Source organism: Filicampus tigris, chromosome 17 (genome assembly GCF_054856515.1).
Source record: "Filicampus tigris isolate MCC_2025a chromosome 17, RoL_Ftig_1.0, whole genome shotgun sequence".
In the NCBI taxonomy this organism is placed as follows: domain Eukaryota; kingdom Metazoa; phylum Chordata; class Actinopteri; order Syngnathiformes; family Syngnathidae; genus Filicampus; species Filicampus tigris.
Genome location: NC_141233.1, coordinates 15,644,698 through 15,664,977, shown reverse-complemented (window position 1 = coordinate 15,664,977; position 20,280 = coordinate 15,644,698). Strand labels below are relative to the sequence as shown.

At 52.5% G+C, this 20,280-nt stretch overlaps 2 protein-coding genes across 4 annotated transcripts; both read right to left on the bottom strand.

Annotated features, from left to right (window-relative positions):
* Positions 1-55: 55 nt before the first annotated feature.
* Positions 56-12,967, bottom strand: tcerg1b (transcription elongation regulator 1b (CA150)). 3 transcript variants are annotated; one of them, XM_086057261.1, is made up of 22 exons: positions 12,887-12,967; positions 11,182-11,446; positions 10,113-10,265; positions 9,611-10,001; positions 9,104-9,346; positions 7,486-7,545; positions 6,485-6,706; positions 6,331-6,399; positions 6,108-6,214; positions 5,551-5,639; positions 5,310-5,470; positions 4,663-4,744; positions 4,442-4,577; positions 3,943-4,032; positions 3,755-3,873; positions 3,542-3,692; positions 3,301-3,465; positions 2,249-2,431; positions 2,009-2,188; positions 1,250-1,333; positions 1,075-1,175; positions 56-992 (listed from the first exon to the last, which is right to left on the bottom strand). In XM_086057261.1, the coding sequence occupies exons 1-22, from the start codon at positions 12,931-12,933 to the stop codon at positions 791-793; spliced, it is 3,300 nt and encodes a 1,099-aa protein (XP_085913387.1). In that variant the 5' UTR covers positions 12,934-12,967; the 3' UTR covers positions 56-790. The 3 variants fall into 3 exon arrangements, with proteins under 3 accessions (XP_085913387.1, XP_085913389.1, XP_085913388.1); XM_086057263.1 differs by lacking the exon at positions 6,331-6,399; XM_086057262.1 differs by lacking the exon at positions 7,486-7,545.
* A 999-nt stretch (positions 12,968-13,966) lies between these two features.
* On the bottom strand, positions 13,967-20,234 carry LOC147133655 (clathrin interactor 1-like). The gene is given in 13 exon segments (XM_086012994.1): positions 13,967-14,943; positions 15,254-15,434; positions 15,530-15,713; positions 15,715-15,829; positions 16,236-16,316; positions 16,381-16,462; positions 17,435-17,654; positions 17,740-17,908; positions 18,343-18,513; positions 18,586-18,694; positions 18,784-18,880; positions 18,950-19,054; positions 20,066-20,234. Coding segments are annotated over 13 exon segments (1,806 nt in total). The 5' UTR covers positions 20,107-20,234; the 3' UTR covers positions 13,967-14,692.
* Between the last annotated feature and the right edge of the window lie 46 nt (positions 20,235-20,280).

Sequence of the window (20,280 nt, the reverse complement as noted above, 5' to 3'; positions counted from 1 at the left end):
TTTTTTTGTGTGATGGCTCCATATCGTGTTTGCATGGAGGGAGCATTTCCGGAGGTTGAAAAAGACGAGAAGTTGAGTTTATTAGAACGTGGAGACAAATTGGGGAACATTCCGGATGGTGGCGGCACTGTAAGGCTTGGGCTCACCTCCGACACACACACACACACACGTGCGCTCACGCACGCACGCACACACGCACTAAAGATGATTTACATGAGCTATCATACACCAGCGGCCGCAGACTCGAACGCAGCCTCTTCATCATCATCCCTCAAGGCAGAGGTGAAGGGTCAAAGGCGACCTGGTGAGGGGGCGCTCCGTCTGTACTTGGACAAGCTTCCAGCAGGCTTGCAAAATTGAGGCTGTTGGAAACTTTCCGTGGGAATTGATGGGAATAAAGCAGAAAGGTTGTGCTCAACAGGGAACTCAAACAGAAGCAGACTTCATGCAGGTCCAGTCGTACCTTGACTTACGAGTGGCCCGACTTAGCAGTTTGTACAGTTTAGAGCCGGGCGTTTGCTCTGTGGATATTTTATTTTATTTTTTTTTGCTTGGTATTGCGAGCTTTCGATTCGCTGCCATGGCCGCAAATGCCTTCGTGTATGTGGGCAAGGAGAGCTATCTATTCTGCGCGCATGTCTGCTCATGACAAAAGTAAACGTCTGAATGCTGTGCCTGCCATCAATTCCCAAGGAAAGTTGGCAACTCGGAACGGCCCATTTCCCCCAACGGCCAGCGGGAATCCAGCCTTTTGCGACCCGACGGCGACGGCGGGAGCCGGGGGGGGGTTTCACTTGGTGGAGCGGCGCGTGGGCTCCGAGGCGGTGGGGGGCGGGGGCGGGCCTCGGCGGTCCAGGTCCTCGATGTAGAACATGATGAGCTTGCGGCGCTCCTCTGGGACGCACTCCAGCACCAGGTAGCGCTTGTCGTTCTGCAGGATCTTCTCCACGTCCTTCAGGTGCTGCTCCGACTCCTGGATCAGCTTCCGGGACCTGGCGCGCGCACGGCATAAACGTCGACAAGACGCGTCAAGACCGAATGACGGACGCCGGCGGCTCCTCGGCGGGCACGGACCTGTACGTGATGAACTTGGTCTCCTTCAGGAGGGTTCTGAAGTCGGCTTTGGCCGTGATGTACTTGTCTTTGATGTAGTCCTCAAACTCGCGCTGTCGCTTCTGCGAGCCACAGCGAAAACCTCATCAAGTGTCAGTCTTGGAAGCTGACGTCATATGCGAGCGCGAGGCCTTACTCGGTCACTGGAGGAGAACTTGATACATCGGGGGTCCTCCTTGATGACCTTCTTGACCTCCTTCCACGTGGTCGTCAGCGTGATCTGCAAAATAAAACGCGTGTCGCCATTTGGATTCGAGATCTGGGAACGCGTGTCGGCATCTTGCCGTACGTCGACTTGTTTTATTTATTCCGTTTTCAAAATCCGACGGCTGATAAAAGATCATTTGCAAACGGGTTCCTATTATTTGTGCCTCTCTGTCTGCCGTCTCCGGGAGCACATTACCGCGTTCCTGCCACTAGAGCCGCGAGCGCTGTTGCGTCTTTCTACCTTGACAGCTGGAAAAGTGTGTCATTTTCTTTTTTTCTCTCTAAGATATACGTTTGTAGACGATGACGATATTGACGGCTTTGCAACAGAATAGAGGACGGTAATTACCACTATATTTTAAAATAAATTTAAATAGTGCTTATCTTGCACTGCCACTTTATTATTTTTTTTTTACATTTTTGATTGAAACTGTAAATAGTCATAATAAGAATAATAAGCCACATGTCTCAGCTCTCAAATTCTTTTGGAATTATGTTTGCATCTGCTGCAGGGTGTGAAATATCAATTGCTTTGTCGGTGTTGAATTTTGGGGAAAACATCAGGTTAGAGAGGGTGATTCTCAAGTCGCCCTTAGGGGGACGTTTTGCCAGGCGCTTTCAGGCCTTAATGGCTCAAGAGAGCCCGAAGGAAGCCCCGCGGCGGCGGCGGCGGCGATCGCCGGCTCACCACGGTGGTCTCGTCCAGCAGCTGCCTGAAGTGCTCCTTCTTCTTCTTGGCCAGCGCCTCCACGTGGTCGTTGAAGAGCTTCTCCTTCTCCTCGCGCTCCAGAAGCGACGCCGACTCCCAGCGGTGGTCTTTGCGAAGGTTCCGCCGCGTGTCCGACCACGTGGCGTCCGACGAGCGCACCTGCCGGCGCAAAAGGTGAGGCGGAAGGCGTCGTCTTGTCGTGTGAGGCGCGAGCCTCACCATGTCGGACATGAGCGCTTTGAAGTGCTGGATGGCTTCCTCCCGCTTGTGCTGCTCCCGCTCGCGGTCGATCTCTTTGGTCTGCTCCGATCGGGCCTTCTGGACCTCGCGCTCGCGCTCCCGCAGGCTGGCCTCGATGCGAGCCTGCCGCTCCAGCTCGCGCTCCTTCTCCAAGTCCAGGCTCTGCGCGACCACAACGGCGCGCCGCATTAGGTTAGGGCTGCTCCGGTCACAGATCGACAAACGCCAACACGGTCGTCGTTGCCGCGGAGCGCAGAAAAGAAAAAGTGCGTCCGAGCGTTGCTTTGTGTTGCTGCCGCTCGTGTGTTTAAAGCGGAAGTCAACGCAAACATTTGTTTTTTTTTTCAAGAATATGTTCTATGCAAGCCCACTAGTTTAAAGAGGGCATTCTGATAAATATTGCGTTTGTGGAATAAGTGTTAATCCACTCGTTTTGAGCCATTTCCGGGGGCGGCCATTTTGTCTTCCGTCGACTGAAAATGACATCACAAGTGCTCACAACGACCAATCACGGCTCTGAATACGAAAACAGGTCAGCCGTGATTGGCCGTTGTGAGCGGTTGTGATGTCATTTTCAGTCGACACAAGACAAAATGGCCGCCCCCACAGATGGCTAAAAACGAGTGCATTTTGCTGCTTAATTTATATTCCACAAACGCAAAATGAATCAGGATGCCGTGTTTCAACTAGTTGGCCTGCTGGGAACATATTCTTGAAAAAAATATGTTTGGGTTGACTTCCGCTTTAAGTAGCAGTTCTGCTAATCCCTCAAAGGCATTTTGCCACCAAGATGGAGGACTTGTGTTGTGACTTTGGGTGGGTTGTTGGGCTTTTGGGTGCTGGGGTGGGAAGTCCTTCACTTTCAGCTGACCTCAATTCGACCATCCAAAAGCAAAATAAAAAAATCGGGGACAAAATAAGCAAAAACTGCAAAAAACTATGGAAAGTAGTGTCGCTGCACTTTGTTTCAAAGTGAAGGCACGGAAACTGCGAGAAATAAAAAGCGACAAAGAAAAAGAAGTAGCAGTGACCTTGGCCTGCTTGTCCAGGTACTGCTTGAAGAAGTCCTCCCTGAGGGCGGAGCTTTCCACCGCCTTGTAGCGGGGGTCCGTCTCCATCCTCTCCTTGACTTTGCTCCAGCGCTGTCCTCCTTCCACGTGCTGGTCGCTCAGCATCTCGAAGAAGTCCTGCCTCACCTGCCGAGAAGCGACAAGCGCTTGTGAGACAACTGCTTGTTTTTTATTATTATTATTATTCTTTATTCGTCCTTACCTTGTCCCCTCTGGACTTGGAGTCATCCTTGTCTCGCTTCCTCAGCGCCGTCATGTGCTCGACGAAGATGGCCTCCCTGTCCTTCATCTTGTCGATGCTCTTGAATCGAGGGTCTCGTCCGTGTTTGACCGCAAACTCGCTGAAGGTGGTCCTGCGAAGGCGACGGAGCGGTTCGATCGGGCCTCTCTGATCCGACAGGTGACTTGAGCTCACCTGGCCGTCAGCTTGGCCTCGTCCATCATCCTCCGGAAGTCGTCTTTGGCCTGCATCAGCTTGCTCTTCTTCTCCTTCCTCTCCTCCTCCGCTCTCGTCTTGACGTACTGGTCGAACACCTGCGAGAGGGCAGCCACAACGTGGAACCGGGCGCGGGCGCAACGCGGCAACGAGGAGGCGCGGGTGACCTGCTTGCGTTCTTTGGGGTTGAGCAGAAGGTATCGAGGGTCGAAGACAATCTTATGCAGCTCTTTGTCCCACGTGGAGAAAGCCGACACCTGCGCGCGCACATGGGAAAAAAAACAAAAAAAACTTACGGCGTCTCTCATTTGGATGAGTGATGGATGGCAATAATGTTGACACCCGCAGAATCAAATCTTTTACTATTATTATTATTTTTTTTTTTAATCAATTTAGCTTTTCGAAACAGCTATCGCAACACGTACCATGACCTTGAGGGATTCCATTTTGAACGTGAACTGAATTTTAGGCGCCGTCAAGCCGGCCTCCGTAATGTCGGCGCAAATTTCCGCCAGCACCTCGCCACGCCATTTCAAATTGGATCTTAGCAGTAATGAGATTTTACTTGCGGGAGAGGAAATGTTGTTCCGGTGCAAGGTGTCAACAAATTCATTCGTGGCCAACGTAGCCGCTCTTGTGAGTAGCGTAGCCAAAGGTGGCGCATACCCCTCTCTCCAGCAGCATGTCTTTGAACTGCGTCATCCTGGACTCCAGGGGCACCACGGCTCTCTCGCGGGCCGCCCGCAGCTCCGCCTCCATCACCGCCTCCTTCTCAGAGTCCGCCTCGTTGGCCTCCTCCTTCCTGGGTGGCAAGGGAAGGCGTGCGCGGGTCAAGCAAATACAGCCAAGGGCTCCATCTGACAAACGCACGCGACGCACTGACTGACTTTCTTTTCTTGGTTTTGGAGGGCTCGTCGTCGTGAGCGTCGTCCGTGGCCGGGGCCAGCTCCGGCTCCTCCCTGCTGAAAACTACACACGCAAAAAGCAGTTAATAAAGACTAGGGATAGACGATATGCTTTTTTCAGGGCCGATAACGGTTATCGGTAGTCAAGGAGGCCGATAACCGATATTTGGAGCCGATAATTTTCAGTAAAAAGGGACATATTGGCATTAAAAAAAAATAAAATAAAATCACCCTTAACATTGGTGAATATGCTTATTGAACATTTTTTTCAGATTTGCATAATGTTGATTTTTTTTCCCCCATTATTATTACAATAAATTATTGACAATATACATCCTTGTTACCAAATTCTAACAAAAAGTTCAGGGAGAAGCCAGGGTCGTCAACAAGTCTTCAAAAGTTCAATGAAAATTGAAAACAATAGCTGCATATCGTTTTCTACAGTAAATGACAGAAAAGTTCAACTTTCACATATTTTCAACGCAGTTTGAAAATTGATTTATTATCGACCATCAGATTGCTAAAAAAAGGCAGATGCGGATATTTGTCAAAACGCTGAATATCGGCGCCGATAATCGGTCTATCCCCAACAAAGACGCACAAGGGAGCCAGCGCGAGACGTTGGTCACCTGTCCTCTTGGCGTCGTCCAGGCCCCTCTTGTGCGGGGGCTCCTGGATGTGTTTGTCGACGTCGGCGCGCCCCTGCAGCTCGTCGGGCCGGTCCCACATGGACAGCCGAGTGGTCGGGTTGTAGAAGAAGACGCGCTCGTCGCCCGTCCACACCACGCACCTGCCGGCCGGCGGGAAGCGCGACGATTAGCGGAGCCGCCGTTAGCTGGCATGCACGTGTGTGTGCGCGCGCGGACGCACCAGGGCGTTCCCGGGATGGGGTTGGTGGCAACCGGACGAGCTTTCTGGGCCGCCTTCTCTTCCTCGCTCATTTCTTCTTCTTTGCGTTCCTTTGGCAAAAAAAAAAAAAAAGCATTCTTTTCAGTTGACTTGCCAGCACCGTTTTTGATATATGAAGATCATTTTTGATGAAGGTGCATTTTTTTCCCCCAAAGTGGAAAAAACACTTCTTTTTAGGAGGAGGGGGGAAAAAAACGATTACTTTAATAGAAACTATTTTTATTCTATTCTTAAACGATTAACCGTTAAGGTGGCCAGAAATCCAAAGACGTAATAGCTATGGTGAAAGCGCTGATGCAAGTTCATGCTTGGAGGGGGGGGGGGGTCGTTTGAAAGCTTGTTTGCTATCGGGACAATTTGAGAAAAGCCCAGACAGGCAAGAAACGCAGAACATCTTAACTAGTTCTGAATGAAGTGATTGTCATTTGCTTTTCTATTGAAGTGAAGGGGAATAAAACAGATGGAAATTGTGGAGAGTTAAAAAAAAAAGGTGGGGTTTGCTGCTGCGCTGGCGCTACCTGCTTGTCAATGTTCATGTTGAGAATTTTGGCCTCCTCCTCCTCCATCTCCATGGCCTCCGCTTCCTCCTGCGCCAGACGCTCCTTGGCCTTCTCCATTTCTTTTTCTGCACATGCAAATCATTTTAATCCTTTTGACTCATCTCCATCTTACCTGACCGTTGACTCTGCGGAAACTTTGGCCCCAACAAGTGAAAACAGAAACGTGCTTTCTTCTGCTTACTGTCAAAAGCGGCTGGTTGTTGTTTTCCCCAGCCTTGGCGGTTAACGACAACGCGTACAAAAGACGGAACTTGAGAAGGAAAGCAAACTGGATTGACATCTTGGGGCAAAAGCAGCGAGGGGAAGGGCGCACGCGCGTCTCAGCGGCTTCCCACCTCTGTCCAGCACGGCCTGCGGCTTCTCCCAGGTGGACTCCAGCGTGCGGTTGTTGTAGTAGTAGGTCTTGCCGTCCACCGTCTTGTACTCGGACCACTCGGGCAGCTGCAGCGAGGCGGCGGCGGCGGCCATGGAGGCGGCGGCGGCGGCGGGCGCTGCCGACAACGCCAACTGAGGGTGCATCATGGACACCAGGGGCGGGCCCATGCCGGGCAGCATCCCTGAGGGGCGGGACCAGTGGCACAGCATTGGCGCGCGTTCGTGGGGGCGCGGGCAACCCGTGCGCGCGCCTTCTCCCGCCGCCTAATCGGTGTGTGCGCGTGTGCAAAACGGGGCAAAGGTGACGACATTCTCGCGGCGTCAACCCCAAAACATTTTCTTTACGAGAACGTGTTCTATGGAGCCCCAATCGGCAAAACGCGGCGTTCTGATTAATATTGCGTTTGTGGAAAGTGAGTCAAGCGGCAAAATCCAACGACCAATCGTGGCTCAGCATCACAAAACAACTGTGCCGTGATCGGTCGTTACCTGAGCAACCGTGATGTCATTTTCAGTTAACAGAAGTGACAAAATGGCCGCCCCCCTGAGAAGGCTAAAAACGGGTGGATTTTTCTGCTTTAACTCGTAGTCCACAAATATTTATCAGAACGCCGTGTTTAGACGAGTGGAGGCGCACAGAACATATTCTTGCAAAGAATTTTGGGGGGGGGTTGACTTTCTCTTTATCAAAGTGGAAAGAATGACTGAAACAAGCAAAAAAATATGAAACGCACAAACAAAAGGCAGTGAGAACACACACACACATCACAACTACACACTCAAAGTTGTGACACACGCACACTGTGTACATTAATCTGTTTTGCGCTTGCGGTTGTGAGAAAGCCACGAAATGTGCCGTGCATGTGGTGTGGCGGCCGGCATGGCAAAAGAGGAGTGCGGCGGAGGCGACAGACTAGCATGCCGCGGAGCGGGCGAGTGAGAGGCGGGCGGCTGCGTTTACCGTTGGCGCCGGGGCCCGCCTTTACGCAGGGAGCGCCAACTATCTGCATCATTGCTACACCTGCAACAACAACAACAACAACGCACAAGCAAGCATCTGATTGGTGGCGGACACCAGCAACACACACTCTGTCTGTCTTCCTGTGTGTGCGCGTGTGTGCGTGCGCGCGTGTGTCCCAAAGACAGACTTGGGAGTCGGAGGTCATGCTGTGTGCGCTTCCATCAGGGGCGGGCAAACGCTGGTGGTCTAGGGCCACGTGTGAGTTTCATAAAGGTGCGACAGGCCACCTCATTTAGAGACGAGGAAAAGGGAATTCAAATAGTTACAATAGTTGCCCCCGCCCCCAAAAAAACACATTAAATTGTTGAAAAACAGTCACATTTTTTGCCGTTAAATGTGCGACGAGGCGAATCCGTGGATGCCAAAGCACGACTGTAAATGAAATGACAGCCACAAGATGGCAGCAGAGGCTCCGGATTTGAGCTACTAGCCAAGAGTGGCTTTTGGAAATTCGATGTTCACAAAAGCAAAAATGTCTTACTAATATGTCAACTATTTTTTTTTAGACTAAGATTGAGAGAAATCTAATACAAAATAGTTAATTGTATTCCAACCAACAAACTATTTGAACGACTAAGTTCCAAGATTTACATAAATGTCATTGCAAAATGATTGATTCAAACAATTTTCAATCAACCAGTTATTTCATGACATAAATTCAGCAAAAACTAAAGACAAAAAAAGAAAAGCAATCAATACAGTCTCACCAACTTTCGAGCGGGCGCCCGCTTGAGGCCCACGGGTGCACTCATATTTTGCCCGCCCCTGAGTTTCACGCCAAAGGCACGTTTAGCGCCCTCACGCGAGGGAGCAAGGAAAGAGGAGGAGGAGGAGGAGGGGGAGGAGAGAGAAGCAAGCACAAGTCATCTTCCATCAAGAACTCGCTTACGCAATTGGCTTTTTTGCAAAATGGGGACTAGGGAACACTTTTGGCAGCCTTCTACGGGAGCCAAAGGGGGCGGGGCTAAACAGCGCAGCGAGCAAATTCAACAAGCAACTCAATCTGGTGTCATGCGCGAGACCTTCTCAATGTTCAGCAACCGTGACGCCGCCGGGGGGGCAAAGTGACAAATCCCGCACCCATTTATAGTTGGCCTTCATCATCATCATCGAGAAAGCTGTTCAGTGCTGGAGTCACCCCGAATGATGTCATTTGTCCACTAGATGGCGCTCCATTAGCGCCAGCAATGTCGGCCCGCGTGTTACGTTGCCGCGGCACAAACTGCGGATTGACTCAAGTAGTGGATTTGTCCTTTTTTCACACCAAATTGTGTTATTTTTAACCCAACTGTTTTTAGAGTGTTGCGGTCTTTTGCAACCTTGACCAAAAAAACCCACCATCGACTACGTGCGCAAACACCGGCATCGTGCCGAAAGGCGCCCGCCCCACCCCTTATTCATTCTACCCCTCAAATTGGCCGATCAATAGTTTCTCAGAAAGTTTTGAAGCCGAGTATGGCAATCCCGCTTCAGCCTGAAACAATCCAAACGGAGTGGTGCCCCGCAATCAAGCGTGCATGCAAATGCGCAGCCGGCGCGTGTGCGGTGTTGCTCTCACCTGGCAGGGGGATGTGCATGCCCGGCAAGGGCACGCGGAAGGGCGGCACCATGACGGGCGGGAAGGCCGGGATGGCGGCGGTGGGCTGGGCCACGCTGTGCGGCAGCGCGGCGGGCAGCAGCGGCACCGTCTGCACGGCCGTGACGGGGGACGGCACCGTGGACGCCGTCACCACGGCGACCGGAGCGACTGCCGTCGACGAGCTGGGCGCCGCGGCGGGGGAGAGGTCCGCTACGCCGCTGGCTGATGGAGGGAATTCCGGCACGCGTGTGACTTAAGTGTGTGCGCGGAGGTGAGTGTGTATACAGGTCAGGGGTGCCCAAAGTCCCGCTGACGGGCCACATAACGCCCCCCCCCCCCATGCGTTTGCATTTCAGTTGTTCGAGCAATCGAATAAGTCCTGCTTGCAACCATGGATTTTTCCGAATGTTGCCCTTCGACGAACACATTTGGACACCCCTGATATCGTGTGTGTGTGTGTGTGTGTGTGTGTGTGTGTATTGCAACCTGCAATGGTAACGGAGGGCGCCAGGGTGACGGTGGGGTCCGGACTGGAGCTGAGCGTGCAGGTCGGGGCACTGGAGGGGGCGCTAACGGGGGAGGCGGCCGCACTGGCCGTGGTGTTAATGCTGCTGGAGCTGACGACGGCGGTGACCCCCGCACTGATGGTACCCGTGCCGCTAGCACCTGCGCCGGAGGCCCCCATGCCAGAGGCCCCTGTGCCGGTGGCCCCCACGCCGGTGGCCCCTGCACCGGGAGCCCCCGCGCCAGGGGCCCCCGCTGCGGCCGTGCCCGCCCCTGCCACCAGCACGGGGCTGAGCTCTGCCTGTTGGATGATTTTCACGCCCTCCGGTTTCGTCCACGCCGACTCTCTGGTGCGAGCGTTGTAGTAATAAGCCTGGGGGGTGGGGGCGGACGGGGGGCACAAAGTGGTGAAGACACAAGGCTGGATACGGGCAGCCTGCTGCAAGCTAACTGCATCCATTATGAGCAGCGCAGATTTGTTTACCTTGCCCTCGGGCGTCTTGTTCTCCACCCAGATCTCCTCGTTCGGGTTGGGGGCGGGGCTTGCGGGGGTCGGGACCGGGGGCATCCCGGGAGGAAAGAGCATCCCCGGAGGGGGTGGAAGGTTACCCATGGGAGGGGGGAGAAACGGGGGTCTCTGCAAGAAAGACACCACAAGCGCCCACTTTAACAAAGGCGTCATAAACATTTTTTTGGGGGGGGACTTGATCAGTGAAGGTCAACAGGCAACAGAATAACGTTTGCAGGCAAGCTTTAGCACAGATTTTGGGGGCTTTCTAAAGTATGCAGACAAGTCTGAACTGGGCACCACGTCATTTCTTCCGTTGCAGAGCCAATATTCGCCCGTCTACTCTGTTTGCATGCGTTGCCGCTCCATGCGTGTTCGGAGGGTGAGGATTACCCGAAGGTTGATGCTCATTTCCGTTAGCTCATCTGTGGCGTTTTTCCAATACAAGTCAGCATTAAACCCGCAGGCTTTGGTTAGACAAAAAGGGGTTCGCGTTCGCATGACGTGCGAGAAGCGCGGCCGCCAAGATGAGTTGACTAGTCACAATCTAGCCGCCGATCAAAATCGTCAACAAGTAATTTAATCGTGGGCGAGTCGTTCATTTATTTGCCCTTTGTGATTTTCTCGCAGCACTGGCTCATCTCCTGCCAGCCAGTGACGCACGGGCACAGGAAAGGTGACAGAAGCATTGTGGGTAATGCACTTTCATGGCTAACCCGTATTAGCAACAGAGTCCAAAAGCCGTATTTCACCCCAGATCCTTCATGCGATGTAAATATGCGGGGATGAACAAGCATCTAAAAAGGAAAACGGGATGTGGCTGATGCCCAATTTCATTTCTGGCACGGGGACAGTCGCGTGTGGAAGCAAGCCAGAGTTAGCGCACACAGGTTATGTGTATGTTTGATTTAGGGCAATGTCCTGTTTGCAGCGTCTACTATGGATTACGGAGGCATTAGTCGGTGAACAACCAGATCACAGCTACTGTTAGGACATAGTGACGCCCAAACACTACGCTCGCCAACCCCAGCTGGCAGCTCGTCACCTGCAGGTGTGGCGGTCCTATGGGAGGGGGCATGCCTGCCGGCGGCGGGATGGGGGGCATGCTGGGGTCAAAGGGCGGTCGCGGGAAGGGGGGTCGAGCCGGCGGCGGTGGTCCCCTCATCATTCCAAAGGGGGGGGGCGGCGGCCTGAGGAGGGGTGGCGGGCCGCGCAACACGGGCGTCTGGGCGGGAGCCGGCGCGGCGGAGGCCGGCGCGGCCACCGGTGCCGGGACGGGTCCGCGGAACCGTACGGCCTGCTGGGCCATCCTACAACACACACACACAAAATCAAAAGGGCATCATGGTAAGCAAAGAGGCCAGAAAAACAATCCCAATGGAGTGATTGTGGAGACAGTAATGCCACAATCACTCCAACGGGGTTTAGACAGACGGCGGCGCCTTGAACGACGAGTTGAATCTATTCCGTAACCACGCTGGCAACCCAACAAATTGATTACGATTCAGTTGCATCCATCAGCAAATGGGCAAAAATGTGGAGGATTGTAAATGCAGATTTTGAAAAGACTACAGAACTTGAAAAGATTTCCTGGTGAGCGGCTGAAATGCGAAGATTTCAACCATTTGACAAAAACAACGTCTCAATGTGACTTATCAATCATCAAAATAGTTGTCGACTGATTTGATCAGTCAGAGGTGCAACAATGCGCTATAGAAATAAAATTGTATTGTATTCCAGCAGCACCACAACCCTCAAGTTCGAGTCACTGCACGGGGGTGCACGAGAAGCTACGGGTGCGAGATCTGCTATCCTTCAACTTGATGAATGGGATGATCAGGGTAAAACACCAAATACATTCAATTCGCGTGTTACTAAAGCACATCGTTGTGACAACGGTGAACTTTCGTCAAGGGAAACAGAATTTAACTGGAAGCGACAGCCACAAATCTAATTTTGTCTTTCTGAGATTAATATTTCTGGAAAGAGGTTCGCATTTCGGCTTTAGCCAAAGCAACTTTTCAACGCGCTTCTTCAGGTCTTCATCATTAAATACACCTTAGACAAGGATTGCCTTTTGCAAGAATATCAGAGCGAAAAATTAATCAGCTTTGAGATTTTGCAAGTTGCGTTATGCTGCACAACTGTGTGTGTGTGTGTGTGTGCGGGGGGGGGGGCTGTTTGCGTGGATTGATTTTTCTGGTCTATGTCTTGACTGGTGGTCTCGGTTAGTGTGTTGTTGAGTACAACATTACCAATCAAAGTTGAAGCGTGTGGTGCTGGTGAGGCCTTGCCAACCCAAACAAGTTTTTTTTCTGTTTTAGTTGTCGGCGGCGGGTGCCTTCAAAACGCCAAATGCTCCACGGGAGTGCAGCCAATTGCAGCTGCCTCGGCTAACTAGCGGCAGCTAGCAGGCTAACCTGGGAAACACGATAACTTGCACTTGCCACAGACGAGGGTCCGTCGAGAGCGTGGAAACGTGACAACATCGACCAACACGCTGCAGTGGAAGGCACAAGTTTTTGTCCGGGGCTTAACCGCGTGCGCTGAGGCTAGCTACGACTAGCCGCTAGCTGCTTAGCCGAATGCACATTAGCTTCCGAGGCTACATCCGCAAATGTTGTGACTGCCTTTCGAGCATTCTGGCGAGAAAAGAGCCGCTCAGCGAGTTGATTCCACAACGGCAACACGCGTCCGACATCAGGCGGCGGCCATGTCGCTGTAACCACACGATTCGGTCGTTTTCTGACCTGTTGTCGCTGAATCCGATCGCTTCGCTCTCTGCCTGCTCCGCCATTACAGGAAAATGCAAGCAGCCTCTTCCTGGAAACGCCCCGAAATCCCTTTCTCGCATTCCATTCGCGGGCCGTGCTGTCAATCGCGTGCCACGTGAGCTTCGATTGGTCGGCTTCCTTCGTCACGGCTGGCCTCCACGTTGATTGGTCGCGTTGCCTCCAATGGAGCGCTACGTCTTTGTTCGCTCATAATGCACGCCGCGCGTTCATTGGCCAACTTTTCCTCATTCGCACACTCGTACGCGCTCGCGTGTTGGACTCTTGTGTGGTCTTGTCTTATGTTGTTGAATGGTCGTGCTGGCGGAATAAAAAACACACGAAAAGTGGACCTACTTCTACTACTACTACTACCTACAGAATGCTTATTTACCCCATGGTCAACAGTACCGACACTCTGTACTTAAGAATTATACAAATACAAATACTTGCACTAAAACCAACTCCATCTTGCAAAGTTGGAGTCAGCCAACATTGTTCAACAGCAAATTTGAAAGCTTTGTGTGTCCCTAAACGTATTTTGACGGTGATTTCGAAAATGTATTTACTTCTAGCACAGCAGTAGGTATTTGAGATATTTTCATTTTTTGGTTTTAAAGTTGAACCTTGAAAAGCTTGTGCAATACGGATTTACCATGCCTTGTCATAGATATGACGTTTAAGAAAAAACACATACAACCCAACCCTTAATTTATAAATGTTACCATATTACACATGATATTGTTTTGTATTGTACAAAAACCTGATGTGCTAGAGAAACGACGGATTCAGAATCAGCACAAAAAGAAAAATCCGTCTTGAAAAGTTTTTTTGCATCTGATTTAAAAAAAAATGGATTTGGTGACTAGTATAAGTGGCACAATAACAAAAATTGACTCAAACTAGCAGGGCTGCAATCAATAATTACTTTAATAAAGGATAAAAGTCGGTACTTGAGTAGAGATAGTTGAAAAATCTACTCTAGTACGGAAACAAGTATTTGAACTTGGTTGTTTGCCACCATGCAGCGTTCAAGTCAAAATGATCACCGTAACTCACTGAGGTTTCTATAATTTAATTGAATGTCCAAGGAAGTACACAATGGCAAGGAACAGGCTTGTACCGAAAAAAGGAACACAAACAGGAACAACGGCCTTTGAGCATTGTCCGTCTGAGAGTAACAAAATAAAGATTTGGTCATTTGGAGCACAGTGCCCCTAACTAAGGAGACACCCCACCCCCACCCGTAAATGGGCGCTCTTCATCTCATGCGCGCGCACACAAACACACGCACAGGCTGAGCTCATCCCTCGAAGGCGTGCAAGTGCATCGTTGGAAGATGGCAGCGCCACCAAGTTGTGCCGGTTGAGTTGGTGGCAAGCGGTGGGGGGGGGGGGGGGGGGGCGCGAGCGGATGTGGGGGAACCACTTGAAGGGCCACGTTCGTGTTGAAGATGGTGTCGTTGTTGGAGGGACGTCTGTCCTGAGGAGTTTCTCCGTAACTCAGAAGAAGTTTGCGCACGTCATCTTGGGGGCGGGACGACCCGCAACGCAGCACCAGCCAGTGAGTTTCAACATGTGCTTCGCCAGCTCCCTCTAGTGGCATGCCAAAAAAAAAAAATCAGGGTCGCGAGTGCAGCGTGCCGAGGAGCGAGACAGCCCATCCGCCACGGCGTCCCCGCTGGGCAAGTCTCATCTTGGGAATCGTTCATCCCCCCCGCTCGCCTCGCCTCGCTTCGACACACGCACGCGCACACACACGCCCACACGCACACTCCTTCGATTTTCAAAGTTGGCCAAGCTCGAAAAGGCATCTCGCTTTGCCGCCGGGGTCATCGTGGCGGGGTGCGCCCCCCCCCGCACCGAGCGCAGGCACCCCCGACCTGACGGGAGCGGCCACGCCCATTGTCATTGAAGGCGGCGCGGGTGCCAAGGTCACGCCGGGATTGGCCGGAGGTCCGATGGGGGGCGGCGGCGATCCCAGGTTGAGGTCCAGGCCGCCCAAGTTGTTGGACAGCACGTGCACGGCCGGCGCGCCTGCAAAGACGCACAACGGCCGTCACCACTCGTACTCAGCCTCTCAGGCGCAAATACACTCAGCTGTTTTGTTTATGACACCTCAAATAATAAAATGACAAAAAGAGTGCAAAAAAAAAAAAAAGGGGGGGGGCTTTTGATGGCCAAATGTTATTTTTACCAATATACAAGTAAACAAGGGCCGTGGTCCAGCGCGCGATGCGTCAAGTTGGCCGCTCACACGTCGGCGGGCCATTCAGTGAGTGGAGCCCTGCGACGTGAACTGTGCCAAATGAATCCAATAAAAACCGACATTTGTGAGCCACGCTACCTTGATGCTGCACGATGCTGTTGAGGGCGGCCGGCGACTTTGCGGGCTTGAGGCCGGCCGACAGGAAGTCCAGGCTGATGTTGACGGACGGGTCGGACCAGGTGGGGCCTAAACATCCCTGACCCGCCACCCCGACCTGCTTGAGTCCGGCGGGCGGTCGAGACGTCAAACCTCCCAAGCTCTGACATCACACCCCAAAAAAATAGGACAAAGCATGTACGTGGTCAACGGGGGAAAGCGCCGCGTGAGAACACAAGATGGCGGCGCGCTCGACACCTGCTGGGAGCGAGACGCCGGCACGTTGGGCACGTTGGCCACGGCCGGCGCCGCGACGGACGAGAAGGTCAAACTCTGCGACGCGCTCAGTGCCGGCGGCTGGCAGGTCCCGCCCATCAGGTCAAACAGCTCGGCGGAAGGCAGGAGGGAGGCGGGCTTGGAGGCGGGCTTGGAAGGCGGCGGGGGTGCCGAACAAGTCGCCGATGGGCTGGGCGGAGGCGGAGCTAGACGACGTCGTCGGGGGGTCAGCGAAGGCGCTCCAGTCTCCGAATTCTGCGCTCCCGTTGGCCGGTGCCGCGGCTGGTCACATGACACACGACATGCTCGCATGTTGACATTTGCGCCAGTAGGGGACGTCTTTAATCAGGAGCTGACATTGTGGAGTTGACTGCGGGCCACTTAACTTATATTCCACAAACGCAAAATTAACCCTAATGCCGTGTTTCAATTCATTTCATTTCTTGAAAAAAATATGTTTAGGGTGACTTCCGCTTTAAAGTGGAAGTCAACCCAAAAGTTTTCTTGGCAAGAATATGGTCGATGCGCCAATTGCCAATATTCTTGTCAAGAATACGTCTGGGTCGACTTCCTCTTTAAATGGTCGCTTCAAACGCTGACATTTTCACAATTTAGCCTTGTCCATGTGTGGTTCAAATTTGACAGCAATCAGACAAAATGCACTCGAAAAGTCTCGCAAAAGAGTTACCAGCGGAGGCGGGCAGGCTGGCGGACGCCGCCGGCGACGAGAAGTCGGCGAAGCCGCAGATGAGGTCGTTGGAGCTGGCCCCTGATTGGACACACACACACACACGCTGACGCACGCGCAGTCACACGAGCACGCCAAGCCTTACCTGCAGCAGAGCTCCGATTGGCTGACGGCTCAATGACCAGCAGGTCGGCCAGCCCGCCGCCGGAGGGCCGCCTGCCGGACACCTGGCGAGACGGCGGGGAGAGGGCGGGGTTAAACGTGGCCGCCGCGCGCCCTCGATGGCGTCGTAGACGAACGGCCGAGCCAATAAGACGCAGACGACAAGCCCTCAACGGCAACGCGTGATAAAGCACATACGTTATAGTGTTTGAAAAAAAAAAAAGTCCTCTCAATCTTGAACGATTTGATTGATTTATTTTCGTTTGGGGTGCCTACTTGATTTGGATTGTGTAGTTCAATAGAGAACTTTGAAATTATGCCTGCTAGTGAAGCAAAAAAAAAACTTTTGGGATAAAGGCTGAATAAGAAAATTAAAAAGCAATGCATTTCTTTATTTTTGTTTTCTTTAGCACTGTGTATTTTCTTTCCCTAATCCCATTTCACTACATTAGAAAAAAAAAATCGCCTTGTTGCCCGAGAAGAGCGAGATATGTTTCATTTCGTACTCATAGATGGTTACAGATCATATTAGCGCACCTCCGCATAGTGTCGAGTTAGCTAGCCAAACATTTACAGCTAAAAAAATGTCAAGGTCGCACTTTTTGAGTTTGTCTTTGTTCTCCTTGGGGGTTCAGATCAGGGGATGCGGTTAATATTTGTCACCTGTGAAGTCCTTGGAGACGATTAAGGGCTAAAGAAATGAATCTGACTTGACGTGCTGGCGCCATGCGCCGCAATTTACGTTTGATCGCAACACATGGCGACTCAACTACTGTCGGTGATCATCGTTTGTGGCAACGCCAGGGATTTATTATATTAAGGATAACGTTGCTTTCCTGTGAAAAACACTTTCTTTCAATTTGTTTATCTTTACCTGAATGGGGTTTCCGCATGACAGACATCCCATCAACGTGAACATTTAAAAAAAATGGCAAAATTGGACATCAGTGTTTTTTTTTTGTTTTGTTTTTTCCCCAAAGGGCAGCGACGATAAGCAGCTCTGGTGAATAATCGTGAAGTCGCGGCGGGTGGCGTACCTGCTCGCCATCGGGACTCCCGTCTCCGGTGTAGTGGGCGGCGGCGCCCAGGTCCAAAGTCTTGCTGGCGGGGGCGGCGCTGCGTTTGCGCGTGGTCTCGGCGCTGGTCTCGGCCGCCTGGGTTAGGTGGACGCTTTTGGCGCTGGGCGTTTCCTCCTCGTCTTTGAACTCGCGAGCTTCCGGGCGGCCGCTCCTGGACGTCCTGTCGTCCTCGTTGTCGCTGCCGTGACGGCGGGGGAGAGCGGCGTGAAGGTGAAAGTCGCGACGGAGGGAAAATGACAGTGACGCTCGCAGCGTGCGTCCACCTGATCCTGTCCGGGGATTCGTCTCGCTCCTTCTTGCGGAACTTGCTGATGGTGTCGTCGATGGTGCTGCCGATCTTCTCGCCGATCTCGCCGAGCTTCTCGCTGAAGGGGAACGCCACCCGGCTCTTGTCCCAGTCCTCCTCCCATTTGCTGCGCTCCAGCTCACACGCTGCGCACGGACACACAAGGTGATTTGCTGGGGTGGGAGGGGGGGTTCAACGCAAACATTTTTCTTCAAGAATATGTTCTATGCGAGCCCATTGCATTTGTGGAATAAGTGTTAATCCACTCATTTTTGGCCATGTCTTCTGTCGACTGAAAACGCCATCACAACCGCTCACAACGACCAATCACGGCTCAGAGTCAGAAAACAGGTCAGCCGTGATTGGTCGTTGTGATGTCATTTTCAGTTGACACAAGACAAAATGGCCGCCCACAGAGATGGCTAAAAACGAGTGCGTTTTGCGGCTTAATTTATATTCCACGAACGCAAAATGAATCAGAATGCCGTGTTTCAACTAGCGGGCCTGCTGGGAACATATTCTTGAAAAAAAAAAAAAATGTTTGGGTAGACTTCCGCTGTGAGCGGGCGGGACCACTCACAGTTCTTCAAGCTCCCTCCTCCCACGCTGTCCGAGGAGACCCCGATGTACTTGTCCTTGTTCTTCTTGGCTTTCTTGCGCTCCTCTCGGAGTCGCTCGTCATCCTGGACGAACTCCACCGTCTCCTTGACCTTTTGACGCACGTTGACGCCCTGGTCTTTGCCGTTCTCGTCTGTCCATGGCAGGCACACATTTCAAAGGAGGGACGACAACGGAGGTACCAGGACGAGGCCCGGCCGCTGACCCATGAAGCGGTAGTTCTCCAGAGAGCGCAGGTCGTAGATGTGTTCTCGCGCGCTGGTCACCACTCGCTCCGAACCGTTCCGGATCAGGTAGGCCAGCAGCAGCAGCGCCTGCCACCACACCACACCACACGTGACAACTGGGGGGGGGGCTTGGGGGGTATAGTTGGGGTCCTTTTGCACAACCCACACGCTCTCACCTTGTAGACACGCCTCCAGTTCTTCTTGTTGTCTTTCAGCATCCTGGTCCACAGCATGTTCATCACCTCGGGGAACTGCTCGTACATGAAGGTGGACCTGTTGACGCGTGCGCACACGCCATCAGCTAAACAAACGTGCGCGCGCGTGTTTGTGCGTTGTACATACTTGGCGATTTCTCCCATCAGCTGGCCAGACGGTCCCCAGGGGTCGTCGTTGGTGGCCTCTCTCACCTTGGACTCGATGTCGGAGTAGTTCATCACCACGTTGGTACTGGCGATGTGCAGGGCGCGCGTTAACAACACAAACGCAGCGAATCAGCGAGAGGAACACATGCGTCCTCGCTTCCACGTCGAAATCGACTTGTGAGGCTTCATTTGCATGGCGCACGGATGTGCAAATGACACGGAAACAACTCCGCAAGCGCACACACACACACACACAACACGGCAGAGCCATCAGCCATCACCCGAATCGTACATGTTACGTTGTGTTTGGTTGAGCTGCGCTGACTTTTCTATCGCAACGTTACTCTACATAGCATGTTTCCACGATGCTCGAAAGTAGCATGGTGACAATGCAGCGTGGCTTTATGTGGACCGCTTTTGAGAAGGGGTATACGCGATCCATCTCTGGACACATACTATGGCGAGCCCTTTTACCGCTTCACAGCTAGACACGACAGGATCACAAATTCAATTGGCCAAGTCCAAAAAATAAAAAAGGCCATTTGACAATTCTCCCAAACGACATTCTTGTCATTTTCCATCCCTGCAATGTTAATTCGGCCTCAGCACGAATTTGGTCGCTTTTGCCCATGGCGTGTTTTGGTCAACCGGCGCTTTGTGTGCTGGCCGTGGAGCAAGCTGGGCCTCGCCTGCACGCGATGGAGACGCGACAAACGTTGCTGCTTTTTGCACAGTTCCAGGACAAGGGCGTGATGCTCGTGCAGCACTTGAGAGAGCGGCCGCAGCCAAGCTAGCTGCCTGCACGCCGCCGGCCATAGCCCGCATCTCATCTCATCCCATCTCATCTCATCTCAACTCAACTCAACTCATTCACCATTCCAGGCTAGCTAAGCTCATTCCTTGGCGTCTAAGTAGTCAAATGTGCGTCCACAGATGTTTCCTTCTTAACAAGTGGGCAACAAGAGGATGGCAGCTAGCCAAGCGAGCGGCGGCTAACAGCTGAGAGTCTCCGGGCGGCCGTGACGTCACAGCCGCGAGCCGGCTTTAGCATAGTTTAGCTTAGTTGAGCTTTGCTTGTTAGCGGGCCACTACTTACGCTTTGTCCACCAGCTCTCGAACCTTCCACATGTTCAGCATCTTCTGCGCGTGGGCGCCCACGCATGCACTCACGCGCACGCAGGCACAACGCCGCGACGCCGCCGCACCAGCTTTTCTGGCCCGCTTGAGACGGAAACGTCACCGTGACGTCACCGCGACTGCCGCTCGCCTTCGACGTACGTATACTGTATAAAAAAAACAATAATGAATAAC